The 13,101-nt window shown below is 38.3% G+C and overlaps 1 protein-coding gene across 1 annotated transcript in view; it reads left to right on the top strand.

The window, feature by feature from the left end:
* Positions 1 to 2,205: 2,205 nt before the first annotated feature.
* The window catches only part of homer3b (homer scaffold protein 3b), a 43,985-nt gene continuing 33,089 nt past the window's right edge, over positions 2,206 to 13,101 (top strand). The window contains exon 1 of the mRNA XM_079351350.1: positions 2,206 to 2,313. Within this exon, the coding sequence (XP_079207476.1) occupies positions 2,309 to 2,313 (5 nt within the window). The 5' untranslated portion in view covers positions 2,206 to 2,308. The remainder of the gene's footprint in view (positions 2,314 to 13,101) is intronic.

Genomic DNA, 13,101 nt, shown 5'->3' with positions numbered 1-13,101 from the left:
TGCATTCTGTTACGCTGTTGATGTCCATGGTTACCACAGACCATCAACTTAATAGCATAAACGTTTACTTGTATGTTCAAAGAAATTAATTTGATCATAGAACCATGGAAATTAGAGTCTGCCAAGCAATTCTGAGTTATGTAATAAAAAAAAAAGTTTATCTTGAGATTTTGAGAAACCATCTATTTACACAAATATAACACTAAACATTTAAAAAAAAAACACAAAATAAGGAAAGCCTGATCTAGAAAGCAACAAAAAAGTGGCTGTGTCGGTTTATGACTACTATACTATTTAATATAGAAACAGTGAAATTACAGCCAGATAGGGAGAGAAATCTTCCACAAGAGGTCCCATCTGTGTGTGCATACTGGGCTGCCAGTGGTTATTAATGGTGTGTGTGTTAAAGCCAGAGGCCTGCAGGTTCAGCCCAATCTCGTCCACTACGTCCAGCTGTGCAGCAAACTGCCTCAGCCCGGCTGAGAAGTGTCTCTTTAAAAGAAGACAAAGGTTGTTGGCATATGAGGCAGAGATCTGATGTTCCCTGTTGTCTCCCTGCAGCACAGACGAGCAGTCAGCTGCAGAGCTGTAACAGTCCACTGAGCAGCACACTGAGTGCAAAGGAGCTGCTCACATTGCTCTTCCACTACATTTAATGCTGCACACGCTCTTTCATGTTCAGCCAATATCCACACAAATAAATACATGCTTTAATTTAGATTTAGAGGTGACTCAAAAACCAGGGATCTGTATTAACCAATTAGGCGACGAGCAGCTCTTTTGAAAGTGATGAAAAGTTGTAGATGTTCACAAGGAGAAGTAAATCAAAGAAATACCTATTAGTGTTATTTCTTCTTCTTTGAGCAAATACGCAAAAGTCAGACTCCTCCCAGAATCCCTTCCCATAGTCAGTCCAGTATCAACTGAGTTAATATCATGAGAAAAAAAAAATGTTATGTCTATGTTTTTTGTTTTGTTTTTTGCAGTACTTAATATGATGTATATTCATTTGCTGCAATAAATACTGCTTCAAAAAGGTCAGGATTAGTTCAATTTATTAGGTTATAAAGGGAGATATTAGCTATTTAACTTAATCAGCAGGATAAGAAAAGACTTCATTCATGATGTTTCCCATTACAACAAAGAGTATTTTATGAAACTAGCCTCCCATCTGATTAAAATATAACATACTGACTTTCCACTTCAGTTACTTGTTACTATGTTCTTGTGTGTATTTGAATCAGTTAGCGTTTCTGTGAAATCTCTCAAATCTCTTCTGTCATGTTTGTGCAGTATTATTCAGGTTGACTTCGGTTTAGTGCTCCAATGTGATTTCTGGCTATGAACACTCATTCAATGACATAATCACGGCAATGAAAACACTAACCTGTGAATATCATAGGAATCCATAATAATACTTTAGGGTATTAAAACAATCACATTTCCAGTCTAATAGTTGTATTCCGTCTCACATACACAACATGAGACCCTGTCCAGTAACAATACAAAATAAATCATGTTTAAGGGGATTATTATATAGCTCTGTATAAACTGCTTAATGTTGACAATCTGAATAGGGGATCAAAGGCAACATTAAACATTGGAGTATTTGCCGACGCCTTTTGTAAACAGCTATTTGGCTTTTGCTTTTTAATGTCAGCTGCTATTACGCTGCAATTCACGAATACGCTTTCAAAGCAGCCTCCAGTCCATTTCCACATATTAAATTTCACATTCTGACATTTAAGTGCAAAGTAGAGAAAGAGGACGATGGGCGTACAATGTAATCATGATTGTGGCCATCAGATGGCGCTATAGAGGCTCCGTGGTCCTGTTGAGAGAGTTGAATGAGGTCCCAGCGTGATCTGGCACAGAGGCGGCAGCGGAGTACAGCACTCGTCCTGGAGGGGTTTAAACCCAAATAACTCGTATTGTAACTTGTATTGATATTCCTCCGTGTATCCAGCTTGCAGAGCTGAGAAAACCTGAGCACAGTGCGTAATTACGCACGGGGACGACGGATCTGCGGTGTTGCTCGCAGTTGAAACCCGCGGACAAAGGAAGGCAAGCAAGCAGGCTGGCTGGAGTACAACAACTGACTTGAGAAGAGAGGAGTACTGTCGGAGGGGAAACGGGTGGAATCTGTAGTCGGAAGTGATTTGTCTTTTTTTTTTTTCGAAATGTAACTTGAAACGTTCAAAAATTTCCAGGAAGAAGCGAGACAGTTTGGAAGCCAAGGAGAGAAAAGAAGGAACAGTGGAGTGGTGAGCGGAACCAGTCGGCAGATCAGCATCCAGATCTTCGGAGCATGGGGTAAGTTACAGAACCGTGTTTAAAATATGCTGCTTTCTCTTCTGTACTGTCTGGAACGACACCATGCTTAAAAGTGAACTTTGTCTTGAATTTGAGTAATTGTTGTCCATGTGGTTGTTTGATCTGGCTGTACAGCTTTCTGTTTTCACTTCTCTAAACCATGTAGAGCAGTATGACATAATTAATCTTTGATGCGCGGACGGTTTGTTAAAAAACAAAATGGGAACAGATAATGCTGTGCCATTTTTTTTTTCAGCTCTGCGTGTGTTTTTGCATTGTTTGTGTGTGTTTTGTTAAATTATTCATGCAAGGCTTCAGCTTGTTTCAAACACACCTGAACCCTACTTGAATTACCAGAGTCGATGCTCTCAGACTTTCTCTCTTTCGTTCAGTGCAGTGACACTTTAATTGAGATGCCACTCACATGACTGAGGACAAAGTTAGAGCATCTTAAGTGGCTACTGTGTTATCTCTGTCATGGTCCAGGTTGGGGGGCATAAGGGGAAGCGATTATCTCTCCTGATAGGCGATCTTAACAAAAAAAAGTCCTCTTTGGATTTGGATGACTGGACAAACTGCCCAGGATGTCCTTTTGGTGAAAACTTTGTGTTGGTGCCCTACACCATTTTGATCATGTTCTCTTTTCAGAGGGAAAATGAAATGAGATTTACACAGATTGAAATGTTACCATTTCACATAGTACACATGACTTCCATTAAATTGTTGTGTCCACACTGAAACTCTGGCTCCTTCCCATGCAGAAACTAATGGTGCGTTGAAGTGGTACTAAACATCGTGTAAAATCACACATTGAAGTTTATCAATTGTTCTTTTCCTGTGAAATTGCCATGAAAGTGGTTTCATCATATAATGTGTTATAAGCAAGAGTCTGCAAGGTTACTGAAACATTTACTCACTCAGCAGAATGTAAATCTGGTTCTCTAAGAGAAGAGACTAAAGATCTTTATTTCATATTGAAAATATTTGGCTGAAAGAGTAAGAGGCAAATCCGATAAAGTGACAACACAAGTCCTGTAAAGAAGGGGGCCCTGATACCTGTATGTGTCGCCTCCCAGGCCTCATCCACTGCACCTCAATCAAACAATTTTGAACAAGGCTGTGCCAATAAGACTCAATAAGTACAGACTTTATCGAAGTAATAAGGTCTGACTGTAGACTGTATCAGGTGGAATGTGCAGCCCAATAGGAAGCCAGCTGTCTAACAAATGCTGTGAGTGTGAAGGCTGGGCTTTTAACAGTCACAATAAAACCAAAATTTGATGGTCTATCTTGAGTCTAATGTGTTTAGTAAGGAATTTTTACCCGACATATTCAATTCTCCACCGAGTGTAATAGGTAGATAAAGCAGTAGAGTGAAAAGTTATTTGAGAAGCTTCTGTTTAGCTAGTAAGAAAAACTGCTATACGACAGTTAGATTACTAATTTTTAGCTATCTGAATGAAATTAAATAAGATTTGCATTAAATTGAAACAGAAATGTAGCCATATTTTAAAATAAAGCAACATAGATAATTGTTTGCTAGCTAATATTAGAATAAATTAGGTATTAGTGATCTAATTACAATCTTTGCAGGCGGAGCAAAACAAGTTACTTTCTGTATTGCAGAGCATTCATCTTACTTTCTAGCTAGCAAGGTTGTTCTGATGCTATCTCATATTCTGTATCGTACATGTTAGCTTTCGAGGCAGAAGAGTTGTGAGTCCCTCTGACTCAAGTTGTATTATCCAATATTTACAACAACAACATTAGTGACTACTTTTGCTAATATGGGTTACATTTCTCTATTGTTTGTTCTGGTGTAATATCTGTACACCATTTGCAAATTATGATATCGCAGTACCAACAATGTACAGAACATCCACAATCTTTCTTTGGAATTGAACTCAATCTGTAAGGAGCCGTGAACAAGATTTGGCTGGTAGTTGCAGGGCCAGGAACATAAAAGTATGATTCTTCAGTCTTGAAGGAGAGAACTCCTACCCTCTTGCCATAAGCGAGTCCTGATACAACAGCCACTTGAGATGAATAAACAAGATGAGTGTTACTTACACAAGTTCCCATGCCGTGTGCCACTTATCCATATCATGTTACCCTCACTGCTCCAGTAGAAACAGAATAAGTGGCTAGATGTATTTTTTCCAGTTTTAAAATATTTTTCTAAAACATGGTCTTGTGAATCTATTGCTTCCACTATTTACAACCTGCTATAGATTATTTTTTCATGAAGTATCGTGGTATGATGATCCAATCTCATTAGATATCCGGTGAAGTGTCCAAAGCATATTATTGTGTTGTAGAAGATCTGAATTGACCACGCATCATCAATATATACATCAATATGAAGGGACCTTAGGGTATAGATGATGCACCAGATAATGTGTGTACAATTATCTGCATTATTGTTGTCTTCTATTTTATTTTAAAGTATCTTTCTGAAATGTAAATTGATGTTAGATAGTTTCTCTGATGAGTGTTTCAATATTATAAAACATATTGGGGGTATTTTTTACAATTTTGTTTGTGTCTTTATTAATCAAATGAGTTACTAAATAATATAGGCAACACGTTTTCAGGATGTCATTTGCACTGTGTAACTTGGATCCTCTCTCCTCTTGTCCTGCTGCAGAGGAGTTGTCTGCGAACTGTAAAATGTTCCCGCTACATCGAGAGAGGTACAAACACATGTTGTCTTTGTGTTGTGGATCTGCATGGCAGGGATGGGTAATAGTTTGTGATTTCTTCCCAAATACTAATGATAACCAGATGGCTGTTGATATCTTTCAGCAGAAAATGGTGCTTAAATGCCAGCATGGAAGTGGTTATTTATTCATATTATAGTGATTTGCAATAAACGTGCATGCACAAACAATTTTAAATGGAGATTTTACAAAGAAAGGTCTAAATTGAAATTCTTCTTTTGTGTATTATTGTAAGTCTGGTTTTAAAAATACAACACCAGAATCTGCACTTCTGATACTTGGGAGATCCATTAACCCATCCCTACTTCATCAGTTTAGCATTCATTTGCCACTGATCAAAATCCCCTCCACATAGTGTTAATCCTCCTCTCAGTGTCTGTGGTCAATTCTGTTTTGCTTTTAAAGTCATGTTATAAAGAGAGTTGGTTTTGTCCTTTTCACTGGTGTACAGATGTCATCTGTATGCTCTTGTCTTGTTATCATTGCCTGGTGTCCCCTTCTATCATTTCATCTTTGCTTTTCTATCACAGCTTGACTGCTACAGTACATATAGGCTACTGTTGGAATGCTTTTGAATGGTTTTCTTGGCAGAACTTGCTTTCAAAACAACTGCAGCTGTCAAAAGATATATTATGGTACAAGAAAAGGCATGCAGCTGACAGGCAGAGGCCTGGACATCGTAATATATGAACATAACAATATATGGACATTTGAAAGAGTTGCAGGTCACAACAGTGACTCAGACCAAACCAAAGCTAACCAAAGCTATTGCGCACACAAAAATTACTTTATTTAGTACAGTATAAGAAGTGCAATATCACTTTCATATCTTGGTATTTAATGAACATCTAAAACTACTTGAAAATAAGCATAAGCTAGGCTAATCAAGGAGAATGAAAGTATCTTAGCTAAGATAACATTGTGGTTTCCTAGCATGGCCATATAAAGTCGCATCACTATCTGAACTCCCCCCCTTATTGTAGCAAATAAGGATTCTAGAGACGTGCTAATATCTAACGTCAGACAATTATCTGCTGTCTTGGTAAACAACTCGGTGATGTGCTAATAGCTCGGGCGACCTAAAGCTATTAGCAGCTTTTGTGCTGTTAAAAATTTTAGCCTGTTAGTGTGTACCAAAATAGCTAACCGCTTAATTCAATATTTTGTAAATAAATTATTTCTTGATGGTAGTTGTATACAATTTATAGCCCACCGCTCTAAAATCTGTAGACTACAGCAAATATGAGGCAACTGCTATTAGCAAATTAGCTTGACTTGGCTGAGGAAAATGCATTGCCCAGCACAAGAATACTTGCATCTTTAAATTTTTATTCTTTATCAACAAAGACAAAAAACATGTATCAAAATGACGAGTTACAATTGCACTATACCTGAAACCACTACTTTTGTTTTTTGCACAGTTTTGTCTTTGATTATGTGCTAATACTGAGGTAAGTAAGTAAAGCTTTATTTATATAGCACTTTTTAAAAACAACATGTTACAAAGTGCTTAACACAATAATGAGATAAGAAACACCACACCACAACAGTACAGTTGTACAGTATACAGACAAAGGTGTGAGTTTTTAATGTTTCTATAGAGCAGCAGAAGCTATTTTTCTCCCTGATTTAAGTGTTTGAATGCTAAAGCTAATCATTTTCAGGCTAAAGCCCCTCACATAAGAAATGAACACTGTGTGATGTAACTTGTTACAGCTGTTAGAATGTAAGTAAGCGGGGAGGAAGGTCACAGCAATCATCAATGAAGGAATGGTGATATTGCTGCCATTTTGTATTGTTGACTGTTTAAATCTGTCTTAATGTCCCCCTGTAGCATTCATTTATTACACACAGGACATCTACTACTTGTATTTCAGCTGAAATATAATCAATTAATCTGCAGCATAACACTATTAAAACTGTTTAACTTCTGTGTCCTCCCACTGGCCAAGGAGAAAGCAGCTGCTCTCTGAGGAGAAGAGCTCCTTTAATGCTGTTAGGAGACATCTGAATAAACAGTCATCTGAGCAAAAAAAAACTCTCTTCACTTAATTTCCCTGGGTTTTATTAGCGTAGAGTCAGTTCTGCCAGAGGGCCGAGATGAAAGATCAGATTTTCCCTTCTGTCTCTCTCTAACCTTCATATTGTGAGTTTAAAAAAAACATGTCTCACCTTCACAATGTGAGACAGCAGTAAGACATCAGTCAGTCTGCTGCAAGAGAAGCTGACCTTCAGATAAGTAAAGTACTCTGCTGACATTGAACACAACCAGAGCTCACATTTTGGGAATTTGCTATGTAATTTGTTAGTAAAAGGTCAAGTCTGAAAACATGGAACTACCATCAATGTATGCTTTGCAGCAGTGTGAGACTTGCGCATGGTCATGGTCATGGTTGCGCAGCTATAGTATGAGTTAGCATTTTCCCTCGTGCTGCTATTTTGGTATGTGGTTGTAGCGTGTCATGTTGCTCGACTGGGCCAGACACTTTCGCTGGCTCAGTACAGCAACATGAGGAATGTGGACACGAGGCTGCACACTCTCTGAGGTCAGAGGAAGCAGCCCCTTAAAGGAGAAAAGCTTTTAGAGGAACAAAAAGAAACCGCTAAAAAGAAATAACTGGATCTTTTCCTCTGTCTGTGAGAAAACTGAAATCCCCAGAGGGTTTAAGACACAGCAGAGCAGAGTACTGGTTGTGTTTGTCTGAATGCACAGATGGTGAAAAATGAAGCTCTGCTGGAGCACTCAGCTGATGCTCTTATTTAGGCTGAATTTAGCTTATTTTTTAGGCTTGTAGGTCAACAGAAGCTATTCAACCTGGTGGACTTGAACAGTGGTTTATGTGAATACTTTAGGATTACTGTTGAACTGATATTAAATTACTCTTGATGATTTTGTTTCACTGTCGGCGAAATAATCAAGCATTCATGACATGGCCAAAAAATCAATTAAAACCAAAAGTCATCTTCAGTCCACACAATATTACTTACAAACTTCTCTTTACAGTTACTGTGTCCAGATTCCTGTTTTTAGTTTGAACCTTTCTGAACCCTCATCTCTCCTCCATCATCACACCTCCTGCCAACATGAACACTGGCTACAACCAACAGGATACGGGGCTCTATTATTGCCAGTTTGAGGAGTATTTTGTCCTCTACAGAGGCGACTGGTCTTCTGTCTGACTGCGGGCCCAGACAGACACTAATTCAGGGTGCTGAGGTAAAGAGGACAGATGAAGAGAGCAGTAACAGGATTAAAAAGTGATGACAAGCATTATCTGTTTGAGTGTTGGGAGTGTCAGAGTAAGTGTATTAAATCCTCCCTCTAGAAAACTCACGGTTTGTCTTCAGATTCGTCAAGATGGATCTACTATAGAAGATCCCCTGATTGTGATCTCTGCTGCAGGCTGAAGCCCAATACTGTTGTAATATTTAGCTGGCCTTGAGAGAAATCTGTGTGAGTGAGGGGTTAATAAAGTGCATGCATGCTCAGCAAATGCTTTTCTACGAGACATACTGGACGAGAAAGTAGAGGGCTGTTAGACTTATTGGACATTTCATCAGACCTATCATCCTGTACATGCACCCACAACCTCCAAATTCTTTAAAAGCTTCACCTTAATTAATTTATCACGAGGGTGGAGTGTAGTGGTGTGCCTCCCTCTTTATTGGCTGTCATTGCAGAGTTTTTGTTTTGGAACGTTGAGGACAGATATCAGACTTAAAACAAAAAAAAAAAACATTTCAAGCTTCAGCTCACTCAGCTGCTTTATTCTGAAAGTCGCAGGATAACAAATGAAAGTTTTCTTCAGGCAAACTCTCAGAGGTGTCTTTGATGGAGAGTGTAGTTTTAAATCCCTCCGTTTTCTTTGCATCAAAATCAGCACATGCTCCAGCACTGACAGCTCCATGCTTCAGACTGCTGCAGACTTGAGCAGTGCATCAGTACAGAGGCGTGCAGAAGGGAAGATAAAATGTCCCAGAAATGCATGAGGGGTGTTTGTGCCCACAGAGGTTTGAACCACACTTGAGTGTTCCCCCGCTGGCCTGCTTCTCTGTCTGGCTCAGATCCCAACAGAGCTCTCTCTCTTGTGGTTCCCAGGTTTTTCCTGTCTGTCTTATATGTACACACTCCTCATTCTGACCCTACATACTTAAATAAATCCCATGTAGAATCCACTTATGTATCTAGTTTAATTAAATAATGATTTTCACAACAGTCAGGTAAAATTTTCCAAACAAAAATCTGCTCTGACACACATAGCAGGTAACTCCTATATTATAATAGTTTAAAAAACATCTTGTCTAGCATAAGTGTAAATATTGAGTGAGAAAATTATGTTGATAAAATTGCAACTAATTTTTCTGGCAAGATAGCTGGGCATCTTTTCAAAAGTTTCAAAGATAAGCTGCAAATAGATATGAGTAACTACATACGTTTGTGCAGTATAAAGTCATTGGCTTGGCCTCCAAACAATATGAGGAATTGTTTTCCTTATTTTCAGAATTGAGAAAAAAACATAACTTATGTATTGAATACACAATTGATTTTATATATAATGTGTTTCAGCCCCTATCCCGAATGTTAAATGATGTGAACTGAGAGAGGCAGAATAAGTGCCGTTTTAAAAATGTAGTTGTCTGACGAATTTGTGACGAGCAAATCAAACTTCTGACTTTTAGGGTTGCTGTTTCTAAGCTCCATCTCCAAACACATTTGTTGCAGATTCCAATTACTAGTTAGTAAGTTAACCAGCCTCTAACTTGGATCCTAACTACTGTAAATTGATCTGATTCTTAATGCTGTAAAGGCAAAAGGATAAAACATTTCACAGACAAATAACATGTTGTTGTATCTTTGACCCCTTTAATTACTGAGCTGTAATCTAAACAGTCCTTCCTTCGCTTATGCATGGATGAGTATCTGGAAGTGTGTACAGTTTGGTGTAGGGGGTTGGGTGGATGGATGTAGCCTATATTTGACCTAGAATAGATTAACAATAATGGATCCAGATAGCCCTTCACTGGTTGTAGGCCTCTGGCTCACAGCAGGTTTGGGGGGCCTCAGCAAACAGAAATCAAAAGCAAAAAAGAAACAAGCAGAGCAGAAGGGAAACAGATGAATGGGCTTTTACATTTACAAGTATGTTTTGTATTTATTAGAGTTACATAGTTAGTAGGGTCCTTCACTTGGATATTTCCCTTTAATTCTTCTTTCTTACTTGTGCCTACAATTCAGAGAGAAATAGTATGTACAATGATAATTAATGAAACGCAAACAGACTTTCATAATATTTCCACTCAGATGGTATTTCATTAGCCAACATGTTAGTGAGTAGTCCATGTAATAATAGCCTGCTAGCAGCAGATCAGATTCATTGCACAGCCCTGCTTTTTATATTCTGTTTTTATTTCAAAGTCTTTTGGTGCGCTGAAGAATGAACTCAGGGTTTTTAACGGTTCTCTGAGCCACCGGATTTACAATTCCACCAGAGTTGAGGTTAGGGTGAGGATGCATGAAAAGGGTTGTGGTTGATTTGGCAGATAGATTGACACAAAACTGTTTAGGAGGCTGAAGGCCCACCTCAAATTCACATCTTTACCTGTTACTACAATGATTGGAAGTTAGGTGGAGATTCTACCTTTCCAATGTGGAGACTCCACTCATTTTGTGTCACTGAGACTATGTCCAATCGCTCATGTTTTGTACAGTCTCTGCGTTTTTCTGTGATGCCAGATATGTCAGACATCCGAACATTTCAACTGCCTTTAATCTGTAATGACAGCTGTTAGGTTGTCAGATACAACTGTATCCTTTCACTTTAGTCAGGCACGATTTTCCTCTTATAACACCTGATTTAATTAAGAGTTGTGAACTATTTCATGTTAATTAGATGAGGTATATGTAAAGCAACAGACACTGCACTCCTTTAGGCTTCTCTGACTGTCAAGCTGTTCCATGTTTGCTTTCCCTAACCTCAGGAGAATTTTAATCCAGTTTTAATCTACTCATATCATCAAACCTCGATGTGATGCGTCCTGTCTGAGCTGATTAGCTTGACGGTCTTTTCACTGCTACATTGAGACAGACCAAATGACTGACGGGACATTAATCTCAGTGTGATCTGCTGTGACGGCTGGGAGCTGATGAGCTTTCAGTCATCTTTTCTCATTAAGATGATAATATGATAGAATGGAAATCCTGACAGAAGCTATTTTACATTGATATTGAATCTGCATTACTATTGCCTTATTGTTTTTAAAGACATTGTTAGCAGTAACTTATCCTGATAATGAGTTATATGGAGGATAATTGAATATTTTCATGGTGCTTTTAATTTAGATTCATTGATTCATGTCTGATGTTTTGAGCAGGATTTACCTCCTGATCAGGAGATACAATTCAAGGTTTACCCTCACACTTTATATCAAGCTTTGCCACCTGAACATTTTTGTTACAGTACAATGCACATTGCTGTTCTTAACAGGAAAGCATGACATAGTTTCACTTGATAATTGTTGCTACAACCATGTTACTGTTAGGCAGCCCTCCCAAGGCCTAAAAATGCTGTGGCCCACTTTGAAATCCAAAAATATTCTGTGGCCCACCCAAACCTATAAACACACAACTCCAATCGACCCTTCAGACAGTTAAGGATTGCATGGTGCTGATTGCCAAGCTGTTAGGTTGTGCTCCATGTACAGAGGCCATAGTCCTCACAGTTGACGCCCCGGATTTAGGTTCCTTTCAGCCTGTCATTCCCCATTTTATATCCCCAATTTTCTACTCTACCCACTGTCTCTCTCAATAAGGCCTAATGGGTTCTGTCTGAACTTTTGGTGCAGAAACTTTTCCTACAGATACATTTAGGAAGCAGTTTCAGGTAGAAAGAGGGGCTGCGTTCAACTGTAAAGGGACACTTGATAACCATTGTTTTCTCAGCCAAGTGTGGATGCTTGCCAACTTCACAACTTTTAAGGTCACATATTTTGCTCCTTTTAACTAATAAGTCTCAGAGCTTCACAAAACATGGATGTGAAGTTTCTTGTTATAATCTTGCTTCATTCCCTTTTGCTGAGTGAGTATTTAATGTAGTATTGATGTAATTTTAAATCATAAAGCAACATTTTTTAATGAGGGATAAAACACTTCACAAAATTATGAGGCAGGATTTTTAAGGATGGTGTTTTGGACATTAAAAGAAAATAAACTCAATAAAATGAAAAAAAAAATTCAATACAGGAGTTTTTGCTGCCTAAACATCCACATAGTTATTGCACAGTTGAAATACACTGTTAAGCTTAAAGAGTAGTTTGGTTTGACTGATGTGACTCCCAACAGTGGTAAAAGCAAAGATGTAAATCGAAGCATTAATGGCTTCATACCAATTAAGTGTCATGTTAAGTGTGAAAGTGGGGACAGCGTGGCTATTGGTAGGACACTGTGACTGACACATTACAGTGGAGTGTATTGCCAAAATTAATTTTATTGATTTCACACTCCCTGCGCACATTAAATATGTGCTGTGAAAAGGATTTCTAAAATAAAAATACCAAGGAAGAACAGGTTGTGCCAACCAAAGAGTTACCACAGAACTAAAATGCCTTGAACTTAAGTTCTGACAAATGTTATTGAGTTTGTGTTTTCTCAGATTTGACGTCAGCTAAAAATTAAACCAAAGTTGCACTGTGTCAGAGTCAAGGTGTCAATGAAATCCTCATGTGTGGCAGCAACATACAAAGTTTTTCATTCACCTCTATGATAAAAAGTGAGGGCAGTTATATAAATATCTGATCTGCAAAAAAACTCCTAAAACAAAGACTTCCATAGTTTGTTTTGGAAATTGCCTATACTCCTTAAGCGAATATGCAAAAATCAAACAATGTTGTCTCTCTGCCTCCGACATTACAACTAAAACATGCAAGGAACGAATGATGTGCTTACAGTGAAAAGCAGTTATTTTATGGACTTATTGCAGTATTATGTGCATTTTCCACCTTTAAATAGTAGTTTCAAAGTCTGATCTAACCATGGCTTTCAATAGGGAGAATAGTGTGCAGTGTGTCTTGT

Source organism: Symphodus melops, assembly GCF_947650265.1.
Source record: "Symphodus melops genome assembly, chromosome: 8".
Lineage (NCBI taxonomy): Eukaryota > Metazoa > Chordata > Actinopteri > Labriformes > Labridae > Symphodus > Symphodus melops.
Note: the sequence above shows the minus strand (reverse complement) of the source record. Positions and strands in the feature narration are given on the sequence as shown.